The 26,202-nt window shown below is 44.3% G+C and overlaps 1 protein-coding gene across 1 annotated transcript in view; it reads left to right on the forward strand.

The window, feature by feature from the left end:
- The window catches only part of ldb2a (LIM domain binding 2a), a 57,602-nt gene extending 31,639 nt beyond the window's left edge, over positions 1-25,963 (forward strand). The window contains 8 exon segments of the mRNA XM_078101872.1: positions 1,234-1,248; positions 1,251-1,405; positions 9,522-9,644; positions 12,727-12,810; positions 15,710-15,833; positions 17,840-17,893; positions 18,529-18,656; positions 24,189-25,963. Of these exon segments, the coding sequence (XP_077957998.1) occupies positions 1,234-1,248; positions 1,251-1,405; positions 9,522-9,644; positions 12,727-12,810; positions 15,710-15,833; positions 17,840-17,893; positions 18,529-18,656; positions 24,189-24,419 (914 nt within the window). The 3' untranslated portion in view covers positions 24,420-25,963.
- The last annotated feature ends 239 nt before the right edge of the window (positions 25,964-26,202 follow it).

Below are 26,202 nucleotides of genomic sequence, written 5' to 3' on the forward strand. Positions count from 1 at the left end.
GGGAAGCTCCTCTGTGAAAACAGCGTGCTATATTTTCCTGATTGAAAGTAGAAAGCTTAGGAGGGAAGGCGTTTCAGGACACGATTTCATACTGTAAGATGCATCCAGGTATTGCAGTGCCTCCGTAATGCAACGGGGAAAGCAAGCCCCTCTCTCTGTGCGTATCATCTATCCCTATTCCTTGAAGCCAGCTAGCACAGGAGATAGAAACCAGACGAGGCCCGAGGGCCCCCACCCCCCCCCCCCCCGTTCATTGTCTCTTGGCTTCTGCAAAAGTTCACACCGCACAAGGCGTCCATCTTTATAATTCAGTTGAATACTAAACTGAGTTGTGGGATCATATGATTCTGAAAAAGTATTCTGGAAATACTTGTATTTGTTTAAACGGGAGAGTTACGTTACATGAAGTGAAGTCGTGAAGTCGTCTCATAGAACACGTGGATGGAGAGGCCCAAACTCTTCGTCTCGTTAGTTTCAAGAAGAGTTTTAATCTTCAGACGTGTTGGATCGTGGTGAGATTCATTTGACTTGTTTCAGGGGAAAATCATACTTGGGATGAAGGATTTTGCCGTTTCTTTATGAGGTTTCCTGAAGCGCTGTTCGAAAAGGTTTCACGCAAATCGAATAGCAAATCCACAGCTCGCCTTGTTGCTTCGGGAATCTCGATTCCAAAATTTAGCGCGGTCAGCAGGGCGGCTCGACAGCGTGTGTTTAGCTGTGAGTTCATTCAGATTTCTAATGATTTCTACAGCAGTGCTCAAAATGATTTGTGCCTATTGTTATCTACTTATCGTTCAGTCCATTAAAGGGCTCCTCCGCTGTTAATGAGAGCGGACGAGGGGAAGAATACAAATGAAGATGACGTTGGCGGTATCACCAGCGACCAGCTGTAATGAGTCCAGAGGTCCGATCAATAGACAGCAGACTCGGTGCTGCTTCCCCGGGTTCCTCCAATGATTTTGCACGATAGAAAAAGGGTCTAATAGGACGAGTAGAACACATTCATTGTCAAATGTCTAATTTGAAGATCTGATCATTTTCTGCCTCTAAGGAGCTTTTGACAGCCAATAAAATCTCAGCCTTGATTAATGACTCTGCAGCAGATGTCCTCATCAAGCATCTGTTTTACACACATAAACGTTTTTATATTTTAGGAAATCTGTACGTCTGCCCCCCCGCTCCCCCTCTCATGCATTCAGCATCTCTGTGCTCTGCTCTTTTGTCTCCTCGCAGCGATCGGCCGGACGTTGATCCCCGTTATTTCAGCACGGTGTTCGAGGGGGGGGTCAGCGAGCTCCACTACATCCTCAAGCACTCCAAGGAGTCCTTCCACAACTCCTGCATCACCCTGGACTGCGATCAGTGCACCATGGTCACCCAGCACGGGAAGCCAATGTTTACCAAGGTAACGCCTGACCCCGAGCCCCCCTCCCCATGTTAAATGACCCAGCGTAACCTGTGTTGATCATAAGCAAGCAATGCATTGATAAGATAAAGAGTAACTTACCGTAAAATACACTGTTTAACTGTGTACTTCTAATATTATGATTCTGAGCGCATTCTGTAGTGTTCCTCACATCAAAAGTCATCGTAATCCCCCAAATATTTGAGAGTCTGATTTGAGGTTCGAATTGTGTTCAACAAAAAAATCAACCAACTATCTACTAATTAGGACGTTGTGCAGCATATCTTGTGTTAAAGAGTAGATTCACAACCACAGCATCGTGACTCTTGTTACCGGGTAGATTTGAGCAAATGTGAACGGATCCCTCCATATAAAATGCTTTCACACTCACAACTGTTCCTGCAAAAATCCACCCTACCTTTATTTTCCTACGACCAAACATGTGCAGCTATCGGGGCTCAGATTTAATGGGGGGAAATTGTCACGCGTCGTCATATTCACCCTCTTTGCTTATCAGCATTTCGGCCTTTCCACCAGACCCCCCCCAAAATAAAAACCCGGAGGCAGCACTCCTCGAGTTAAAGACGTCGGCACAGTCTTAAGCCCTCGGGAAAGGAAAAAGGAAAAGCTAAGGCGGCTTGAATAAGATCTTTGAGGAGTGCGGTTTATTCTGCAGGATGAGTGAAGCTGGAGGGGGGGGGGGGGGACACAGATTGCACAGGTGAGATAATCCAAACCTGACACCGTGGTGTAGTGAAAGCACGCGAGCTGAGCTCCCGTGCTTTTGTCTTTGGGGGGAGGAGGATCCCCCCGTGAGCCGGAGTGAACGTACCTGCGCTCGGACTCTTGGTGTTCTGCTGCTGGCTGCCTGAGCGGAACCCGGGTACCTCGTCAGCGGCCCGGCAGCAGAAGGGCCTCCGTGAACCGTGAACCCTGAGGCGCGATGGTCCCCGCCGCTAAAAATAAATTGGAATTTTTGGCTGACCTGCGAACGACTGAAAGTTAAAGAAGTTAATTTTAAAATACAGCAGTAAAAAGACAAATCTTGCAACTACTTTTGTCTTTTATTGAGATCTAAATAATAATTTTCTGCAGAGAAGTCTGATTATTTCAGTAGTTTTTAATTAAAATGAACCTGATGTAAGAATTTGGTGGTCGTTTTATTGACACATTGGCAGCGATTGGCCCTTTTCACTCTTGTTTTTTAATTGACTGGGAATCTGATTCAATATGAGAAGGAGCTGTTTTCACCTTTAATGGATTTGTCGTTTTCTAAATAGTTATAAGGCTGCGTTTAGATTTGATTTAAGCAGTAAAGGGTTCAAACTCAACGCTGAACCCTGCAAGTTATTTGAAGCTTTTGTCGATATGTGAGAGCTTAGAAAAGTCTGATAATGACGTATTGACTGATTCCTTTATTTGTCACATAAACGCATTTGCACAATGGTTATACTTCAGACTAAATTAAAAATACACAAAACACAGACAAATAAAAGTCTTATTATACCAAAGCTTATAATAATGTTCAATGACTGGGAAATTTGATCAAGTGTTCAAATGATTAAATATCCTCTTTGGTGTTGCTTTGGTTTGACATTTGTGTGAATGAACAAGATCCTCACAACGAGCTTATAAACCATCAGCCTACATACTCGTTTTTTAAAGCAAGACTTTGACCCAGTAGAAACATTTCACCCGGGAGACGTTTTTGATTATTGCAGAGGAGGACCTTTATTTAACAGAAGTGAAATTCTACAATAATTTTGCATGAGACAGATGTTTACCTCAGTATAATGTGTATGTGTGACTTGCTTGGCTGCATGCATATGGGTTTGTGAACAATGGGTTGGTGGTATCAGTTTTATGTAAATGTGGGGGGGGGTTGTATTCATGTGGTGGTTGTGTGCGTGTGTGTGTGTGTGTGTGTGTGTGTGTGTCAGGAGGGGTAGTTTTCTTTGTCTTATCATATCAGTAAATGGTTATGAAACATCCCCAATAACATGCACAGGAAATGTCTTTTATGTTGCTGTTGTTTGCTTTTTGTAAACAAGGCTCCCCAAAAGAAAAAAAAAAAAAAAAACTAATATATTACAAGTGTCCGATATTAACCGAACGGGAACAGAGCGGCTCAGGCCCCGGTCAACAAAAAGCTAAATTTGACGCTCGCAGCGCTGCTCTCTTTTCATCTTCACCTAAATTGGATGAGAAGAATTAATTCATTAGAAGAAAAAAAGAATTCCAATAAGTGAGCGTGTTCTCCCAGAGCTCCCAGCAGCAGGAGCCTGCAGCTCTGGAGGCCCGAATCTCAATCAGCTCTGCCTCACCTCGCTTTTCTCCCCCCCCCCACCTCCCTCCCTCCCTCCCTCCCATCGCCCTCCTCCACCGCATCTCCCCGGCACCCCCCCCCCCCCGCTCTCTTTTCTCTCATCCCCCTTCCTGACTCGCTCATTCCCTCCTCGCTCGCTCTCGCTACTCCACCGCTCTCTCATCCCCCCTCCCCCCCTCCCCCCTCCCCCCCTCCCCCCCCCCCCACACCCTCTACACACACACACACACACACACACACACACTCACTCACATCCTTCATCCCTAGAGAAATCATCCCCAGCTCCCATCTCGCTCTCTTGCTCTCCCACTCTCTCTCTCTCTCTCTTTCTCGCTCTATCCGTCTCTTGCTCTGCTCCTCTCTCTCTCTCTCTCTCTCTCTCCCTCCCTCCTTTCTCTCTCTCTGTAAAATTTCAATTTTGGACTTGGTTTTATTGGCATGGCCATTTTTGAGAAAAGAACTCAATTCTCAATTCCTGTCTTTATTTCTGGTGGTTTTGACCGTCATTCCTGTCGGTGATGACGATACTTTATTCTTCAAGTTAAGATTTGATTTGATCTGATCAAGAGATACTATACTTATTTTGCATTAAGAGAACATACGACATAAAGGTCGAGGGCAAAATGCAGGCGGAATAAAGACTTTAATGTAATGTGAGATCCTCCAACATGCAGGATGAACCTACAGAACAGAACCAACATGCCTCATTTGGTCAAAACCTGCTGGAGAATCATCAAATAGTATCATGTCAGCATATTGTACGGCATTCAGTAACTTGACCCTCTTTCTTTTTTTTTTAGCTTACTTTTTTCGTCAGCATTTTCTCATCAAGTCAAGGCTCAGCTTCTAAACATCTTAGTCAATGAAAATCGTACAATATCGTCATTCATTTCGTGACGTTGGCACCGTCTCCTCATTGTCGCCGTGTCCTGTGCAGAGCGACTTATAACCACTCATAAGGTGGTTTTACCCACATGGGTAGTTTCAATATATGAGCCCTCCTTGCTATGGATTTTTTTCCAAATTCCCAACTGATTGTCTTCTGGACTTAATTGCAGTGACATCATATTATGATATCGCCGTGTTTCCGTTATCGTCACCAATAGAAATGATTGCCACACCTATGGAAAAAATATGCTGGAGGTTCATTGAACCAGAATTCTCCTAAAGGCACAAAGCCTTTTGAACCGCTTTTTTTTCACTGCAACAACAACAACAATAAAAAAGCAATAGACTGTAGGTGAGATATATTGATGCAAATAGGCAACTATTTATTATCGGCACGTCGCTGCTCACCTGCACTAGTGGGCGGAGTTAGCGGGGCGGGTGTGAGTGGGCGGTGCTGTGGGCGGTGCTGTGGGTGGGCGGCAAGGTGTTGACAAGTTGACACGGGGTGCCAATTTGACCAAAAAGCCCCCCCACCTCCCGGCGGCCCCCGGCATCCCAGCGCCTCTGTTCACTACCCAGCAGGCTTTGCTTTCCCCGGCGGGCTGCTTCACGCTGGTGGGGGGACGAGCAAAGAGCGAAAGGCCAGTTCGTGACACGGTGATCTCAGCTCTAGTGAATTTAATTCTCTGAGTGGAGAAATTGACAAGGGGATGTGTTATCAACTGTGTGATGTCAGGGGGGAGAGGAGGGAGGGGGGAGGGGGGAGGAGGAGGGTGGGGGGGGCGGTTCAATTCAATTTATTTTATTTTATTTTTTATACCCCAAAATCGCAAATTACAAATTTTCCTCAGAGGGCTTCACAGTCTGTACACATCCTCCGTCCCGAAACCCTCCATCAGCACAGGAAAAACTCCCCAAAAAATGAAACCCCTGAAAAAGGGAAGAAAAGAAGGGATCCCTCTCCCAGGATGGACAGAACCACCATCAGATAGAACCACCATCAGAGAGAACCACCATCAGATAGAACCACCACCACAATCAGAGAGAACCACCATCAGAGAGAACCACCATCAGATAGAACCACCATCAGTGAGAACCACCATCAGAGAGAACCACCATCAGAGAGAACCACCACCACAATCAGAGAGAACCACCATCAGAGAGAACCACCATCAGATAGAACCACCATCAATGAGAACAACCATCAGATAGAACCACCATCAGAGAGAACCACCATCAGATAGAACCACCATCAATGAGAACCACCATCAGGTAGAACCACCATCCACAGACGCCAGTGGGAGGGAAGGTTGGGGATATCATCGAAGCAATAGAGCCGATGCGGCCCCCTCCTGTGCCAGTGAGGGCATTCATTTGATAGAATAAAAATAGGATCAGAAGCGAGAGCGTACTAAGAGTTACCATGACCACCTGTATGTCTGTAAGAGCAGTGCAGCTGGATATTAGTACCTTCATCACAGTGTTATGAGGAAGCTCTCGTCTTTCTTTGATCAGTCTCAGTTCATTTGGATTTCCGTGTCCCTGTTTTTTACCTGAAACGTATCTCCTTCCCCGATGAATATATTGGATTATTAGGCAGCTTCTGTTCCGTACAGTTTGTAAAGAACGTGTGCAGAAGTTCACCCCTTTGTTTATTTTCTCTAACAGTGGGCTAAACATTATATACTTTATATTTTTTAACATTTTGACCACTGCTGACAGAAGACATTAGAGACATTCAGGAAATATTGGGAGAGAGAAACAGAACTAAGGTCTTTCAATCAATTCTGCAATCAAACCAGCACCACATTTTTCTATTCTATTCATAGGGGTGAAATATATCGGGCTAATCGATTAATCAAATAGCTGTGAACCCAAAGTATTCACAGCAACGCACTTTGATTAAATATGCATTAACTATAAATAACATTTAATGCTATAATCTCTAACTCTAAACTCTTACTGACACCGTGGAGGTGTACGATAATAAAGCCTGTCGGCAGCCCGCTGACACAATTGAGCATATTTAGTCAACTTTGATCCTATTTATATTCATCAGAAGCAGTCGTGAGTGCTCATAATAATCAATTTAATGACCTTTAGCTCCTCTGCTGTTAATTGATTGTCACGTACGGGTACAGTATTGAACAGCGCCTCAGCAGCGGGACGTCGCTGTTATTCTTTTTGGAGAAACCCTGAACCCGTTGTGTGGAAGATTTACGACCCCGCTCCTGAATCAATGCAGGCTCTCAGTGAGGGGCCGCACCATTTAATGGACCTCTTTTTAATTTAAAGAAGAGAAATGTTAGATCCGAACCAGTCCTCTCTCAGTGTGTGGAGTCTGTGGATTCCTTGTTTAATGCGTCTTTGCTACTGGGACGCCGTTTATTGGACTTTGCAATGAGGCCATTTTTCATTTTTGTTTCCGATTTACCCGGTTAGCCAATTCATTTATCGGTCGCAGAGAAGACGAGAGCTCGTGGAGGGAAGGAAAGGGGGGCGATGCTGAAGATCCGGTTGGCACCATGGAGAAACAAATCAATAGTGCAGCGTTGCCTCGCTGGAGCACCTGAGAGCATCAGAAGACAGCGGCGCCCCGCCGGACGCGACGGGAAGGATTCCGCTTTCAGGAGCGATGTAAAGAAGGGTTCATTTCCTCATAAATCTTTTGTCTTTTAATAGGTTTCCCAAAGGGCGCGAAAACTCATCCACACACGTAATGATGCTTTTTATTTCAAAAGAAGGAAAAGGAAAAACACCCTCTTTTTTTCAGCAGTTTGAGTTCTATTGGATTAATTAACAACCTTCCTTCTTATCTTTCTTTAGGTGGATCATTTTGGAGTCAGAACTTCGATGCTGTGCATATACATGTTTAGAATGTACAAATAACATCTGTTGTTTCTACTCCCCAATCTTTTTTCATTTTGCAAAATGATTACCATATTAGACTTTAAGGTTTTTTATTCCATAATATTTAGAGATCCATGGTTTTCAGTTAACAGCATTATTTGCATTTTGGGGGCGTAACAGGTCATGTTGCTTCCTTCCTTTCACTCTGAACTCTGAAGTCAGCTGCTGGACAATTTTCTGTTAAAAGAATAAAAAAAATGAAGATAAAGAGTATTTTCAGTGCCCATTAAACAACACGGATTATTTTTGAGCGCTGCTTTAGTCTAATCCACACGTACGTTTTCCACGCCCATTCCAGATGTGTTTGCATGGAGGACCTGAATTGAGTCGCGGCACACAGACAATGAAAGTGTCCAAAAAGGTGTATAAAGAAGAACCGTATATTAGATATTTAGTTTTGATAAATGACTTTAAGACAGAGTGAGCAATGCTATTGTTTGCCCTCATCAGTGAAACCAACAGAAGGTTTGCCAGATTTTCAAATGAAATATGCTTTAATTATCAGAACAATAGAACATGCAGGCTCCCTCATGTGGCACGAAGGAATACTGAAGGTCTAAATATAAAATGATATACTATACATTATCAACCCTTTCAACCCAAATAAAGTAATTTTTAGTTGTCTTTGGGAGTAATATATCTATACATATGTTTCCCTCATTCCTCAATCTATATGTATACGGTATATCTATATGAATGTATATCATGTTGTATATAGACGCACTATACAACAATAGAATAAGGCTCTAGCATTATATTTAATATAATGATGAATAGTTTAAACATAAACCATTGTTAGATGTTTATAAAAGCTGCATAATGAATGTACAGGGTATATTTGTAGTCTTTTCCCATAGTGATGGCAGTAATAGAGATATTTAATAACAGTTCAGGTGAAAATAAAAGTGCAGTAAATGTCTCTCAAAAGTTCCTGTCATTCTTCAATTGTTCTAATCCGGTATTTCTACATATCCATGCATGTTGTCACATAAAGGAGCAAAACTGTCTCTATATGGAATTTATTGGAATCTCAGTCAGTTCAATAACTCTGGAAACGCACCATTGCACATCATACGGTTTCCACATTTTACTGTCGAGAGAAGCAGCTGTGTATTTTTGTCGGGGCAGTCAGTCAGTCTATTTATATTTGTGTGTCTGTGTGTGTGTGTGTGTTGGATTTAGTGCTGTAGCATGTGGCCAGTAAGGTAGGAAGCTGGATTGGTGTGGGGGGGGGGGGGGGTCGTGTTGCAGTGTGTGTGTGTGTGTGTGTGTGTGTGTGTGTGTGTGTTGGGGGGGGGGGGGGGCGATATGGCCGCTAGCCTCTTTCTTGCTGATCCTCAGGAGACCATCTGCGCTCGGGGCATTGATTAGAGTGTGTCTGGTGGGATTACATCTTTGCCGTTGCCATGCCAACTAATCAGCTGATTCCCCCCCCCCCCCCCCCCTTCCCTCTGTCTGTCTCTCTCCTCTCTCCTCGTTGTCACAGCAACGAAAAATGGGAGAAGCGCAAAGGCCCCGGCAAGCGCTGAATTCAGCTAAAGGGGCAAAAAAATGTTTTTTTTTTCTTCCTCATCCGTCTCCCTCTTCCTCTCCCTCTCTCTCTATCTCCTCCTAATTGGCGACTCTCTCTGACCCGAAGTTCTTTTGTCTCTGGTGTAAACACACCCCTCTCCAGATTACATTTATTTTCACATTTTAGAAATAGCAGGATGGTTGAGAGGCCCAAGGACAGATGCTCCGAATGAGGGAAGCGAGCAAAATAACTCGCTTCGTTCTACAAAGTCCTTGAACAATTTCCAAAACGGCGACTAAACCCTTCCAGGGATTCCAAAATCACGTCTGGCCAATAAACACAGATTATTTTTTTTTCTGTTTCTGTTGTTTTCTGTGTAAAATGAGCCGAGGACGCCGGGCGGCGGTTAGAGATTCCTGGAAGCGCGTCCAGGTGAGGAGAAATGTGAAGCAGCACTAACCATGTGACTCTTTGTCCAGGTCTGCACGGAGGGGCGTTTGATACTGGAGTTTGCCTTCGATGATCTGATGAGGATCAAGACTTGGCACTTTACCATCCGGCAGTACCGGGAGCTCATCCCTCGCAGCATCCTGGCCATGCACGTGAGTGTGACATCACTATTTTTAAAAAGGCACTGTGCATACAGCCAAGACACCGTTTAGTACCTACTCGTGATATTTAAACGCCAACAAAGCAGTTTGGAGGGATTTTTGCAGACCAATTTATTTTGCAGACATCAAAGGCCACCGAGGATCAAACAAAAATTTTAAAAAAGGGAAAGAGGGAAGAAAAAAGTAACATGGACGAACAAATAATCTGCTTGATTCCAGTAAATGAAACACACATTGAGCCGTGAAGCTCACAGAAGATCTTCTGTTTTCAAATGATTCCCGACTGAAAGCTGCTTCTTAAATATCCTGACATTTCCGCCTCAAGGAAGTCCAATTCCAACACGGTGACAGGTGCTGCTATTATTTTGTCCACTCCATTCCCGTCAACAGGGCGGGATTTCAGAAACACCTTCATACCACAACACAAACAGCACACAACGAACATCGTAAGCTGGATTTAAGAAGATGATGAAGTCACTTCAAACAATTCATCAATTTGAATGAGCCAACGTTCATTTGTTTATTCTCTGATTTTAGTTATTTTTTATTTATAAAAGAAATCTAGTTTGACCGCGATAATCGGACCAGCTGTCTCCTTCCTCATATTCACAGCTTTCAACTTAAAAGAACATCCGGAAAAACTGCCGGTGAGCGAAGAGAAATTACCAACTTAAAGTCGGATTTCCTAAAACCGGCAGCACAGTTCCCTGCCTAATAAATGAGATTTATTCGGAGATTCATCAAAAGATCGAACTTTCTTCCTTTGTGTCAGTTTTCTGTTTTTACAGCATGGATGAAAATACCCGCCTCCAGCTGAGGGAGCTTATAGTAGCTTACGGTCCTCTTACGTTGGTTTTCCCTTCCAGGAGGAATATGCGATACAGTTCCCACACCTGCACTTCCTCCCATTTGATCGATGAATAAAAGATAATCACTCCAAGTATTTTCCACTTACCCCCATGGACCTAAAGGTGTGTGTATAAAAGGCAGCTTCGTCTTTATAGGCAGCTTCTTTCTTTGGCAGAAACCTTCTTGTGAATTTTCCCTCGCCAATAAATTGGCCCCTCTGGGTATTCACACTAATTCCTGGAGAGTGGGATGTTGTGGGGGTGGGTGGGGTGTCGGTGGGGGGGGGGGGGGGAGGCGTGCGGGTCCCGTGCAGCTCTTTGCTGATTTGTGCGCGAGCGTGAGCTCAGCCTTTTGATCGCTGCCTCGACTAATGAAAGCGGATCCGGACGCATGGGAGTCAGAGCAGGAGAAGCTGCAGAGTTCAGATGTAGACGCTGTGGAAGGCCTCGTTTTTGATGAGATCTCGACTACGGTTGCACCAGAGGAACTGTAATAAAGTTTATTTCTTATTTTGGTCTTCAGAAGTTTTAGAAAGAAACAGCCGGTGTTTGATTTTAGTATGATTGATGCTGCAGGTCTGTACTCAGTGATGGAAAGAGTTTCTCCAACTGAAGTAGAATCTCAGGAGCTTTAGAATCAAATATTAGATTTTGACTGAATTTAAAATGTAGTTTTAATGTAGCAAATCATGATCGTGCATCCAAACGAATCATTCATTCATAGTCCAGTGTTGTCGCTCTAAAGACTACTGAAGTACAGTTCTAGAGTATTCACTTAACAACGCTGCAAAAGGGTTCATCTCTTTGCTGGAGTGGCGTGTAAATAAACCAGGACAATAAAGAAGCCCACATGGATAAAACACGGCGGACGTGTCCCCTCGCAAACATCTGCTCCACGCACCTCCATCCCACACGCACACAGTCTGCACGCCCTCACACGCACATCAAGACGTGAGCGTCAAATGTCCTGCATTGTTGTTTTTACAATGGATCCTTATGGTTGGTAAATAGTAAGTCTGTTTGGAAGAAGAAGTCAGATTGTAGTGTTCTCTCTCTATGTGAATAAATGAAGACTAAAGAGAACAATATAAACCCCATTTCCTGAAGTAAAGACGACCATAAAACTGAACGTAAAATGTATTGATTCAGCTGAGCAGCCTCTTGTGACTTAATGCTGCGTTTCGGACCTTCTTCAATTCAGGATGTGTTTTCCTCCAGTTGCTTCCCAGTTGCTCGTCTGCCTTTGACCTCTTGACCCCGGCGTGCGGCGGACGCGCCGGGCCCTTTAACCCGGGTCGCTCCACGCGCTCCTGCACTTGGGACTAATTGTGCTTGATGAGTGAAGTGGTCCAGATTCAAATAGTGCACGCTAATGCACTTCTGCGTCACGGAGGAACTCTCTCTCTCTCTCCGCTCCCCTCTTCACTTTCTCCGCGCTGAGATGCGACTGCAGATGGATTAATGCATTTTTCATGAGGCTCCTGCTCAGTCTGGGTGTTTTGCTCTGTCAATACCTTCAGCTTCTTTATGATTTGACTGCTCATTGTTGGATTGGCCCACAGGCTCACTGAGAAGTCTTCTTCTTCTCCTTCAGTCAGAGCTGCTTTGGTCTTATTTAAGATGTATTATTTACTCCTTAAGGGATATGTATGAAGACAGGTGGTCAGTTCTTAATCCTGTATGTCACCCGACTAGACCTCATCAAGGTGCTGCTCTTTTAGGCTTCACTGGAACAAAAGAGCAATACAGAAGAAAATCTATTATTGCTAATTTGTGGGCCGTTTTTTAAAGACATAACATTGTCAAAGTCATTTTTGCCGCCGGACCAGATGCTGTGTACGTACATTCCTGCATACACACATGCATATATTCATATACACACTTACTTACATACACATCAGACAACAGCATCATCCCAGTAAAGATACAGAATTGAAAATGCGTGTAATTTGAAATGGTGTGACAAAATAATATTGATTAATTGGCCTCACAGCGCGAAACGAAGGCCTGAAATTCTTCCCATAATTCCACTCGGCTTCACGGCAACAACGTGAAAGATTTGAGGGTGTGAATGTGTTGAATGTGCATAATTTGATGATTGCCAATTAGCCCAGTTGCACGTAGATAATTAGTTTATTTGTTACCAGTTATATACAATGTAACAAAAATAAAAGATATGTCTCTCATATTTCTGTCCGTGTTCCTTCGTCCGCTGTGGACTTCAGGCACAAGACCCTCAGGTGCTGGAACAACTGTCCAAAAACATTACCCGCATGGGTTTGACCAACTTCACCCTCAACTACCTCAGGGTAAGGACTCTCTGTGTGTGTGTGTGTGTATGTGTGTGTGTGTGTGTGTGTGTGTCTGACAATGCCAATGATTGTCATTCTGCTTTTGTTTTTGTTCTCGTCTCCTCACACTTTAATGCACACAGAGGAACAATTCGTGTCCATCTTTGAAGGAAGTTTTTCATGTTGCTGTAACTCTCTTATAGCGATGTGTCTAGACAGGACGTCTTCATAACACTGAATATTCATGTTTCACCATAACTAATGTTGATGACATTACACGCACTGCTGTAAATCTGTACACTCCCTTATTATTTCTTTACTTTATTTAAGGTCATCTGGTGAATTTAAATATTTCTTCTCTCTCTTACTGGATTTAAGCGTATGCTCTTATTTATGCGCTGGACACGTTTTGTGACTTCATATCAAAGTGCGCGGCATCAAAACAGCAAAAACACAAGCACTTATTTCTTCTTTACTCTCGGCACATACATGCTTTTCCACCTGACCGCAGCAATGCAATTTACGGAAATAGGAAGTATAAGCCGGCTGAATACATTAGTGATTATTTCACAGGGTTTTGTTTGTGTTTCTCGGCGCCACAGTTGACTGACAGCTACGGTTTCCAAATGGGAGAACAAGAGCGAGCGGGAGAGAGGAGAATTAATTGGATGCAGAGAATTAGCATAACATTAATGAACGCTCCCTGTTGAGACTCATAATTGTGAAATGGCGCGCGAATCAGGCGCTGCTTATATTAGCTGAAGAAAGAGCCGGCGAGGGAGAGGAAGCAGGGTGGCTGTTTTTGTTTCCCTCTAACAATGATTTTCTATGCAGAAAGCTACTGTAATGCGGCCGAAGGGGGGACAACACAGCATTCAAGTATCTGTAATTACTCACTAAAAGATTCGGCTGCTGTTTGTTCCTTTTTTCCGTGCTTCAGGTGGTCGGTGCATAAGTGACTCAAGGAAACAAGGATTGTGCATTTGTGTGCATTTGCGTTTGTGTTTAAATAGATGTGTTTGAATGGCTTCTGAAGACTGGTTTGTTTTTTCTAAATGTTGGTCGAAAGATATTCCTCATATATCCTCGCGTGTCTCTAAATTAGGAATTTCCCACAGACCAATGCGGTTTTATTTGAAATTCTACGGAAAACATCAATGAGGGATATAAACTTTGAGGTTTTCTTTCATTTTAGTATTATTTCACTAGTAGTTTAAAGAAATTGTGTTTATTTGGTTAAATCTGCATTTCCAGCTTGTGCGTTTTAAAGAGCATCAAAAGGAAAGACAGATTCGTCATTGTATGATAAAGCAGTGGTTCCCTACCTTTCTGGCCCTTTGTGGCTCTTAAAACAAATCAATATCCCCTCTCTGATTAATAGACTGTTTCACTCGGGTACTATTCGAAGGCCTGAGAAGCTCAAATCACAGACGACCCCAACAACCAGCTGTGCGCGCTACGCGTTGCACGAGCAGCATGGACCAAAGTCGTAACTGCCCGTATGAGTTTGCATGACTAAATACACTCAAAACATATTTACCTCGACTGTTATCGAAGGACGTCAAAGCGACGGACTTGTTTCCTGGTTGAGGGGTTCCACCAGGCCTTTGGCTCACACACACACACACACACACACACTATATCTAGTGTATTTAAGCCGTTCTACGTTTCGGAGCTGCCGGCTTCCTACTATTCAGCCTGAAAATAGCCCTTGTTTTCGGGCTGAGAGCCAGGGCTTGTTGGCCGAGCTGTGGAGGGATATTACTGTGTCAGGAGGGACCTATCGGAGGAGAACATGGGATTAGTCTGCTGCAGGGATGTTCACTTTACCTCCAGCCGCACGGCAACAAGACACTTCCGTGCCAACACAGTGTTCCTGCAGTGCCGTGTTTATATGGAGTCATTTGGAGTAAGGAGAATGCGTAGTTTGAAACCCACGACCCGGGGTGATGATGGAGCGTATCTGCTGGGACTCCATGGCGCTGTGAGGGGATGTGTGTAGAAGCCTCCACACACATCGCAGTAGGTAATATATACAGTACACCACAACCGCCCTTGTTTCCCCTTTTCACCTCCGAGTTGCCGTACAGTGCGGCCGGAGACGGGACAGCCATGCTGATTAGATCTGGCTTTAGAAGCGTTGGGGTGGCGGGATGCCGAAGGTCAGATGGGATCATGTGAGCATGCAGCGAATGATTAACGGTCTCCTTTCTCTCGCTAACGACTGGCCGGTGCCCTTGAGCAAGTTAGTAAACCCTTTCGCTGCAGTCATCTCTGACCTTACATCGCACTTTGGCTTGTGAATTACTAACAGCGACCACATGGTCAGCCGAGCCTCTGTTGCATCAAACGAATGACCTTTATTTTCCAATATGTTCAGTTTAACGTGGGCGTCTTTTCGCCGTGACAATGACCACTTCCTGAGCTGGACTACGTTAAAAGAAAAGTCAGGTGGAGTCAGAAGAAAAGACAGGGAGACAAACTAAACATTTTTTTCCTGGTTAGTGGAAAAAAGGCATCTGATCTCAATGGCGCTCTGTGATTGGTCCAGAAATAAAGGCCGAATTATAACCGTCCAATGACTGCGCTGCGGCTGCACCATCAAACGTTAGGACTAAAGACGCCGTGGCTGGTATTATCTAGACGTTAAATAGATGACACTGGTTCATCTCCCAGCGGGTTTCACAGCTGATTTACAGTTTTCAGGGAATAAAAGCGGCTCTTCTGTGTCAAGTGTGTGTGTGTGTGTGTTTTGATGCATGAACGTGTTCTATCCATGTTGGGAACGCCTCCGCTAATTAACAGAGCAACAATCTGAATGTTTGCGTGCGTTGTTTTTGCTTTGAACAGGGAGAAAACCAAATGCGATAAATGTGCTTTAGTTGAACTCTGTGTGTTCTTCCCGTTGTGCCAGCAGTTGTGTGTCATCCTGGAGCCCATGCAGGAGCTCATGTCAAGGCACAAGACCTACAACCTCAGCCCCCGGGACTGTCTCAAGACGTGCCTGTTCCAAAAATGGCAGAGGATGGTCGCCCCCCCAGGTAACGACCGACCGCCTCCTTCTCTGGTTCTCTTTTTTTATGAAATGTCCAAAACGGGATCATGACGACAGAAATGATCTTCTCAAATGTTGCAGATCTATTTTTAAGTGTTGATCGTTGATCGCATAATAGGTCTTAATTCTGTACCATCACTCACTTTGCAGGAATAGTCATTTTCTCATGTTTTTATTGCATCATTTATTTTTCCAAATTGGCCATCATATATCTTAATCCTTTAAATGTGTTTTGCCTGTCAGGTATGTGAAATTAACCGAAATTCAGGGCTGCCCCTTGAATCTCCACCTCGCCAATCCAAACGGGCCTCTCAGCTCTCCATGATTGATGTTTTAAGGGCGGTTTCTGAAAAGTACCAGACTTAAATTGGCTGTGCAGTCTTAAGCCGAACAAAAAAAAAAAGACTAAGCCGAGTTTTTTTTTTTTTTTTGGACACATCGGAGTGGCTGCAAATTACAGCAATGCTTAGCGAGGCGTGACGAGATGTCTTTAAAAACCAACAGCAGTCAAAAAGCCTTTGACTCAGACCTGTGTAACTCTAATTAAGAGTGCCGGCTGCAATCAGACTTGTGGATCCAGCTCCTCGGCCAGCGGCTCCCCAGCGTCGACTTTGTCTTCAAAGAAAGGGGGAAAAAAAACATGGAAAGCATTTTATGAATATAAAGTATGAGGAGAGACAAAAAAAAAAAAAAGCTCTTGTATTGATGATTAATTGTGGCCTTGGAAGGAGAGCTTGATATGAAAACCTCTATGGGTGCTGCAGTTTAACATCCTATATGCGATTAATGAGAAACAAGCTTAATGGGGTAGTGTTAAAGTATCTGTGTTATTGGGTGACTTTGGTGGATTCAAACCAAGCCCTTTAAAACCCCAAAGGAAGAGGTTGAGGCGGCGGTACAGCAGCCTCTCCAGTGCTCCGCCAGATTAAATGACTGCTTTTCTCAACATAGTCTGGTGGTTGTGAAGGGAGCGTAGATTAGGCCAACGTTGTGTCATGATTACAGGTGTCTAAATTACGTTTACTTTACTATACTACTGGTTACACTACTGGTGAGCCTTTAAAGAATCCAAACTATCCCTTTAGTGAGTACTCTTTAACATGTTACACACTAACTTTGATATAATATGCAGCTTCATTGCTCTCAGTTGTTGGTTGGTTTTCTGTTTTTTGATCCACAAGTTGCTCTTTTTGTGTAATGTTGTCTCAGAAGTAAGGCCTCCGCCTCCCTTTGTATTTTCTCATGAAGTTCGCCCGGAGTTTGCGGTTTAGCTGGGATGGCGTTCTTCCCTCGTTGGTGTGAGCGTGCTATTCCCTCTTTCCTGCAATTCTTCTCCAGCTTGGAAACTGGTTGGGATTTTGCCAGGAAGGAAGCCACAGGCGCATTTATGCTCTGATAAGTCCTTTTGGTGGAAATGGGAGAGATTTTAGTGCGTCACCAGTTCAGCATCGAAGGAAACCACTTGGATAACAGAAAAGATTGTCTCCGACAACAGGGACGCTTTTTCACACTCACGTCTGTCAAAGTCAGGAAAAAAAAAGTCCCCTTATTGTTTTGCCTCTAATGTAGAGTTTCAGTTTGTTTGTATCATGAGTCGCTGGTTATTGTTACTGAATATGAAAGCATCATTTTCTGGTTCCCCTCGAAATTCAAAGGAACGATTTCTAACAAATGTCGCTAAATCTTCTATTCATGAATTATGCTCAACATTGATTATTTTATATAGTAATAAAAACAGCAATATCTCTATTTAACAGTCTATCTTTTTGATAGTAAGGATTCCACTTGTGATTTAATTGCACCCTCAGGAGTTATAACTCATAATTCAAAAGGCAGAAACAACTTTTCCCAGCGGTGTAAAGTAGCATCTGCGCGGCATAGAAAGTTGAATTGTTCCTCTTCCTTTACTCGGTTGTCATCTCTGGTCTCATTCTGTCTGAACTCTTTAAGAGATGATCCAACTTCCTGAACGAAATGTGGTTCTGGTTACAGCTGGACACCCACAGAACTTCAAAACGGAAATATTTCCCACAAATCACAAAAAAGGTATCTTTTCTGTTGCACTGTCTGGAGTCTTTTAGCAAAGTGGCGTTTGAATTGCTCACTGGAATGCCGTGAAACACAATGTTTGGTGCGCAGCTCCATCTGCATGTTTCGAAATAGCACTAACACCTGTAACACAAGTTGCACATGCCAGATTAATGCACGTGACAACATAATTCTCCGGCTTAAACGCAACGATTAGAACATAAACACACTCATGCTCGGCGAATGAAACCCGCTATATTTGCACGTTCGGTAAACCGAACAGGGGTGTTCTCTCTGCCTGAGCAGAGCCGCTTCCAATCGGGCCCATGCTGTTCCAATCATCAACAAACGTACATTACGTTCAGCATCAGGGTCCATTGTGGAGCATTTATCAAACCGGAATGGGTTCTCTCTTGGTAGTGCATGTCCTGGGGGGGCGTTTCCACCTCTGAAGCAAACCAAGCATGGATCAGTGTCGACTAGTCGCTCTATTTAGGAGCATTTTGCACAGTTTTGTCTGCACGCCTGTGTGTCTCCACATATGATCAAACACACACACTCCACACACATCCCCCCTTCCCGCACCTTGTCTCCGTCTGTATGCATTATGTTCTTGGCATTGCCTCTGTTTCTCTCTGCTGGTCGCGCCAAAGCTGAGCCCGCCCGACAGACGACCACCAAGAGGAGGAAACGGAAGAACTCGGCCAGCAGCGCCAACAGCGCCGGCACCACCGCCAGCAAGAAGCGCAGCCCGGCCACCAACTTCAGCCTCTCCAGTCAGGTACCTGTAAGCATCAGCTCCACTCGGTTTGCCTCCTCTTTTTCTACGACTCTACGTGCATGTTTGCAGGTTTACAACACGGGCACGTGGTATTCCTGATGGCATTGCAGCTATTAGGTTTAATTTATTTGCACACAAGAGAGGAAAACACCGGGGAGGGTAGAAGAGAAAGTCCAATCAGAGACGAGGAAAGCTCGAGGGATTTGCGTGAAAACATGTCGCCACAAAGACAAAGAGAGAATACATGAAACATCATAAAAGGAGACAGAAAAATGACATTACATTAAATCATCAAAGCAAAAAGTGCAAGAACAGCTAAATGCATAAACAGTATGTAAAGAAGGTGAATGAAAGTGTCTCTTTAGTGGCAGTAGTGTCACATCGTTAACTTTCCTAACTCTTTCATTCCAAGTTCTCAACGAAAAAAAGATCGAGTGCCGATAGTCAGGAGATTTTTGTTTTCTGTGTCTTTTTGTGGTTTCTTTGAATGAACCAAGTGGGGAAGTGTGGGTGTGGAAAGTGAGCCTCCCTCAGCCACCTCTGTTGAAAAGGCCCTCGACCAAGACACCGAACTCACAACCGCCCGGAGGACTTTCACTGTAACAGAGGTTGTTTCTATTTAAAGCACCGAATAAATAGTACAAAATCGGACTTTGGGAATACTGAAGAAGCTTCACGTGGAGTTACACTGCAGCTACTTTCTTTCAGGGTCATTTAGCAGCAGCTCCTGGGGAAAAGCTTCTGATGGATGTGTGTGTGGTGGTCAAAGTGAAAAATCTGTAAATCTCAAACGAGTTGTTTAGAGCTCTAGATCAATCTTTAAAGCGTAACAACCAATAACTGCCTATATATCGGCTCTACGAGGTCAGATGTTACGTTTTTGAGCTGTGCTATTATTGTAACCGCAAGAGAGATTGAACATTTCTAATAGTTCCCGTAAATGTGATGAATAGAAACGGAACAGAGTAACCCAGCGCTGGGGGATAAAACCAATTATGCAACATTTCAGATCACAATCAAAAATTGCATTTTGAAAAAATGATGACAAAAATATTCGCAAACTGATGGATATTGATGGCTAATCGTCCGAGACAGTTTAGGTTCTGATTTGTGCACAAATAAACATGTCTTCTAGTTGTTGAAAGTAAAGTTGTTTTAGAAAAGCAGCACTGTTGAAAGGTTTCTAAAACATGCAGGTATGTGAGAGTGGAAGCAGAATAGTTCAATTGTTTTAGGATCATATTATTAGCTTCTTCTCACCATCACATTTTTTTTTGTTTTTACGGTAATTCTGAAATTCTCACCTCCGCATTGCACTATGTAACTCCCCGAAATCCAGTCGCAGCACATTTTTCATTGAGCAGAAGAAACCGGGTGAAGTAAAACGTCTTTTTGTTTGACTCTGCATGCTGCGTTGCAGCTACTTGTTTCTGTAACAGCCCACTTGACACAGTTAGAGGTTAAACAGCCTCTTAAACAGCTGAGTGTTGCACAACATGTCTGGCGCTCCCCTGGAGGATTTGGTGCTGCTGTGAGCGGATTGTCTGCACAGACTCGAGTTTTCCTACCTATTCCATACGCTGCTCATTATACACTGTATTGTATTTACACCACAGCCTCCGATTTTCTGCTCCGTTTGCCTTTTTTTCTTCTTTTTAAAAAAAATGTTTTAATAAAGGTCATCACAGTCCAGCTAAAACGGTGCTGGTACCAAACAGCGTTAGAGGGTTGCAGGCTGGAATGCGCGTGTGTGTTCATTTGATTATTTCTGCTGGATGGGATGTTTGGAGGGTGCTGAATAATCCAGGCGTGTTTTAGTGTGCCAGCATCGGCCCGACAGAAAAGACTTTGATATTCGGCCGGTTTGTTTCCACTGCTGCAGACATTAGAGACTGTGGTGCTGCAGGTGCTTGAAGGATCTGGGTTTCCATCGTTAATACAGAACACACTCAAACCGAGGGCCTTAACCATAAAAATGATTTTCCTGCTCTAGTAGCTATAAGCAATATTGCATGTTGTCGGTTTGGGAGAATCTTTTTAACACTGGGTTGTTTCTCTGCCACCAGGTCGAGGTTGTTCATCTCTGTACTTAATTGTATTTTATTCTTGGGTCACTCACACAAACAGCTCGTCTCACTCATTCACGATGTACATAACACACGCGCGCGCGCACAAACACACACAAACAGACGCACACAGCGCGTGCAATTGTTTTCTCTCCAGAAGGCCGTTTGGCTCTGTGCCAGCTCTCATTATCACCGATATCTGTACACGGCCCTCTCTCCACCCCTCAGCCCCTTCCTCCGACGCTCTACTCCATCACCGACGCCCTCTGCTTCCACCACCTTCCACACACACACACACACACACACACACAGTCGTGGCGTGCACTCACACGTCTCGCACAGACTGGCGGCGTGGCCGGTAACACGCTGGTTACATATGTTGCGCGGCTGCCGTCTTTGTCTGAGAAGTTGTTCGTTTGTGGCTGAGCTCAAGCCTACGTGAGCCCAATGACAATAAGGAGTGGACCCTCGCATGGAGGGGGGGCCGGGAGGGGAGGGAGGGGGGGGGGCACCAGCGCCTGGAGAGGAGGAGAAGGTGCGGGGGGGAGGAAGGTGGGGGGGATGTGTATGTGAAGGGGTGTGGGGGGGGTGTATTCATAGAATGCACAACACTGACCTCTATTGGCCTGATTTAAGGGTTTATTTATGCATTTATTTAAGGCCTCCTGCAGCTCGAGTGACTTCGGCCCAATCCCAATCCCAATCCCAATCCCAATCCCAATCCCAATCTCCCCCTTTACGGATTTTGAGACACGCTCCTGCTAACTCCGTGGGGGTTTGGTTCGGTCCCATTGTCAAGTCGTTGAGTGTTTGAGAGCTCTCTGGCGGACATTTTGAGCCCTTTATGAACCCTTTTCCCTTATCGAATGCTGACTTTGCCCGAGGGAATTACCCACAAGTCATTGCAATGTGATGTTAAAGACGGGATAACCAGTGAAAGCATGGAGCAAAAATAAGACAAACAAAGAGGACGGCACATGTGTGTTCAGACTGCCGTATTAAAATGTACATACTTAAAATGTTGAGGATTAAAGTTTTTTATTTTTAAGTTTCACACTATTTAAAGCCTTTACAGACTGTCGCACTTAACCACCCACCAGGTGACGTCAGGGTTAGTGGGGACATTGGGATTGGGCCATGCTGTCACTCAGTCAGTGTATTTGAAGTAAATATTATAGATTAAACCAGAAATGTGCTGTCCTAAGGTTGGCAGATTGGAGATGAGTTCTCCACTGAGCTGAGAAGAATTTACCTGAGCTTTTTGAGAAAGAAATATAAATTTTCTTTTTCTATGCATGTATTGAGACTCAAATGAGTCTCGCGTAATAATTATCTTGAACAAGCACTTTTCTGTGTGAAACATCCACGAACCTTCATTGTTGCACCGGTTGACATGCACCTTCATTAACATCAACACGCGGGCTGTTGGTAATATGGACTCATGCCAAACACAGATCGACTCTATTGGGTAAATAACGTTAGCTCAAGTGCTGCTTAATTATCTTTAAAAAAAATTGTGAGCATTCTTTTAGATTTACAACTTCAGTAGAAACAAATACTTTAAAATATCCCTGATATTATATTTAAAGGTTGGATTTTTGCCACTTTGTGTGACAGTTTTTGTCCACTGACCACCTTGTCGTCACCACATTACCGCCGCGTCGTCAAATTCACACTTGTTGGAAGCACGAAAACCATATACAATATGTCCTCCTCGCTCCTCGCTGCTAATCCCTGAAAAAAAGGAATTAAAATGCTAATGACACAGTTCAGTGAATTGAGGGAGCAGGGAGGCGTTAATCGCTGCGACGCTCCATTCAAAGCGTCGCCGCTTAGCTAGCGCTGAAGCTAACTCTTAGCGGCTGATGAGTAGGAGAGTTGACAGTATTAATTAGCTCACAATTAGCGCTCCCCAGTCTCAGACTAGCCACCAGCTGTTATCGTCTGAGGGATTTATTTATTTTTTGGCCCAAAATTGGCCAGAGGTAGGTTGACAGGCCTCCTCACAGGAACAGATGGTGAGCGCACGGCTTGTTAGCAATCAGCACGTTTTTAGCTAATGACTTAATTAGCTATGCAAATTGACAAATCAGTGTGGATATTGTCATTTAGTTGAAAAGCTCACCTAAATTAATTAGCCTGATTAAGGCATAGTGGGGTGTAGAAGTGGTCGCTGGGGGGGCTTTGGGGATGGCTTCGATAAATAAACTGCGTTTTGTGCTCTTCATCTAAAGGGGGGGAGGGGTTGAAGTCCTCTAAGTTGTCTAGTTGTGTTTGTCTGTTTACGTCAGTGTTTGCTGGAAGTCATCTTGTGTGTTTGTCTACTTGTACAAACCCCTGGTTCACGCGTGAGCTTCACCCGGGGGTTAATCTACATTAAAGGGCCCGAGTTGAGGTGTGTCATCGTGCATGAATCTGGGTCTGTGTGCCAGCGCGTGTGCACGCGCGTCATTTGCATGTTTGTTCCCATTTGTGCAGGAGATGCCTGAGGAGAGCGGGAGATCTCTCCGACCGCGTTGGCACACTTGGCCGGTGATGCGTGCGCTCCATTTAACTGTACAGCTTCTTCCCAGGTTATGGGAGGGGGGCAGCAGCGAGACGCTTAGTCAGTCAAAGGGAGATGAGATTGTCTCACACACACACACACAAATAAATACAGGCATGATTCAGAGCTTATTGAGCAATTGTTGAGTTTGCACCTGAAACAATAAAATAAAAAAGCAAACTTTCCCTGTGCGAGGACTCAGAAATAGCACCAGATAATGATTGATGGTTGAATCTCTCTCCTTCGCATCCTCTGACCCGCTGTGTGAGGGCCATCTCTGTGAAACATGTCTTACATGATGAGTATTGATTGGGGGGGGGGCGGGTACAGAGTGCTGGGGGGAGGAGGGGGTGGTGGAACCGATCTCTGTGCCGGAAGGTTTCATTTGCGGCGAGTGCTTGGAGAAGGGTCGACCGTTAGGGACGGGTTCACTGGAATCACCATGGTTTAAACACTGGACACAAACACACATGGGGGGGGGTGGTGGCAGGGGCTTATAGGGTGTCACATAAAAACTTGAGCCACTGCAGACACATTCGCTCCTGACTGACATTTAGACCTCGTTGTAGTGTCACACCACCAGACAGAGGACATGCGTGTACCTTCTTTTTGTGTTGCATGTGCGTTTGCTTGATATTCAGATGGTGATTTGGTCTCAGAATTAGATGAAACAGATATGCATTAATTTCTTCACTTCTCACTTAAGCATATTCATTTTAAGGTCTCCTTGAGGCTAAACGTGGTCGGGCCTGCACAAAACTGAAAACATGTCACGGTTGCCTGTGTAAAATTTGATTATATTTGTGAAAAACATATCTACAAAGTAGATCTAAAAATACAAAACTGTTAAGACAAACTGAACGTGTTTTTAGTAAAGAAAGAAACATGCAAACCCTCTCTCCGTGTCTCCGCCCACTCCAGGACGTGATGGTGGTCGGCGAGCCGACCCTGATGGGCGGCGAGTTCGGGGACGAGGACGAGCGCCTGATCACCCGTCTTGAGAACACGCAGTACGACGCCACCAACGGCCTGGACGACGAGGACGACTTCAACGGCTCCCCGGCGCTCGGCAACAGCGCCCCCTGGAGCAGCAAACCGCCCGGCGCCCAGGACAGCAAGGCCGAGAGCACGGCGCCCCAGCCCTCGCAGTAAAACATCAGATTACGAACCCCCCCCTCCCCCCAATCCCCCTAGCCGCCCCCCATGACCCCCTGAGGGCAGTGCTTCTACGCCTCACACCATTGAACTGAGTCAGAATCTGCAAACTAACCACCGGCATGTCCAGCGCCAAATGCATTCTGGGTAATTTCCTCTCCTCCAGATCCCTGTGAACATCTGGGAGAACAATGGGAGCATCAGAGCCCACAGCTGCACACGAGTCGTATGCGACTGTCATTTAAGAACCCCAAGGCGGGGGCTTCTCCCTCAGATACAAACCTCTCGTCCTGTGGAATACTTCAGCTGACCGAAGACACGGGGGAGAAACGCCGAAGAAGGAAAACGACAAACAAAATAACGAGCTCAGCTGTGTTTTTTTTGTTTTGTTTTTAACAGCCAATAGAAGATTCCAACCGCGTTGGAGACAAATGAAACGTTGTTTGAGGCAACTGCGTTTTTATTGGGAACTCAGTCGCCCGTTGGTTTGCTTCTGCTGTTCCTGTTTATTTCCATTTCCATTTAAGAGGGAATAAAAGTCCTCTACCGATATGGACTTGGTTTCAAACGAGGGAAACCGTGTCGCGGGATTGTTTTTTCCACATTAGTGCGGCCGTCACAGATTGTGATTTCATGCAAACCAGTTTGATTGTGTTCGTGGTCTATTGGTATTTTGCTTCTCTCAGAATCCTTCGCAGTCACGTTGTAATTTTGCGCCGATCAGTATGTGAACTTTGCCGACACGCATTGATGCATTAATGTTGATTTTTATTCTTTCTTTTTTTCCCTCTTTGGAAATTGGACTTCTCTCCCTTTAACGACCTACTCCCAAACTGATACTAAAGCCTTTTCCTGCATGATTTTATAGGATTTTTATTTTGTTTGATATATGTACTTGTAAAGAAAATAAAACATCGGTCTGATTATCCTTTTGGGTTCATCAGTTTGGGAACACTGTTATAAGGTTTGTAGCTCTGTAAATAGAGGTGGAATCTATTTTGTCCACTGTAAATCAGCCACTGAAACCAGTTTGAATATGGCAGCTGTTCTGTTTTGTACAGGAGGTTCAGGTTTCTGTCGGGTGGTTCGGATGAACTGGTTTTCTGACCTCTTTAGCTAGTGCAGAACCAAAGCCACCAAGTTAACACTTACAAAATCATATCTCTTGAATATTGAGTGACATGAGAAGAGAACAATTTCACACAGAGATTAAATCCCATCCATCCCACAGAAACAGTTGGCCATCCCATTATTTGTGCGATTCTTTAATCTTGAATTGATGATATATCCCTGATCTCTTTTGTTGGACTTTTGTTTGAACATTTTCAAGAAGACAGCAACATATGTCTTTATACAATTGGATCTTATGGGTATTTATTTTGTGCATTTGTAAGGAAGCTAACACATTTCTAAATATGTTTGAGCCTAGTATTATTAGACACCATTTGTACATTATATAGCAGAGGTGTTCAGTGTCATATCTGATGTCTGGTATGTATGCTTTACCATTATGTGTGCCAATAAACCGTAATTGCAAAGGACTTGAATTTGATTTGATCACATGCATCATGTGGCATCATGTCAGCATCTGTTATTATATTGATTCTACTCACTTATAATGTGATTATAAGTGTGACTATACAATCCTAGTTGTCTAGTGTTGTATAGTGTAAGATTATAAAATGTACACGTTCAGGGTGGTGGGGCCACCCTGAACGTGTACATTTTGTGTGTTTTCCCGGTGCCATATTGAGCTCCAAAAACATGCAGCTTAAGTTAA

This window comes from Gasterosteus aculeatus, chromosome 4 (genome assembly GCF_964276395.1).
Source record: "Gasterosteus aculeatus chromosome 4, fGasAcu3.hap1.1, whole genome shotgun sequence".
NCBI classification, from domain to species: Eukaryota; Metazoa; Chordata; class Actinopteri; order Perciformes; family Gasterosteidae; genus Gasterosteus; species Gasterosteus aculeatus.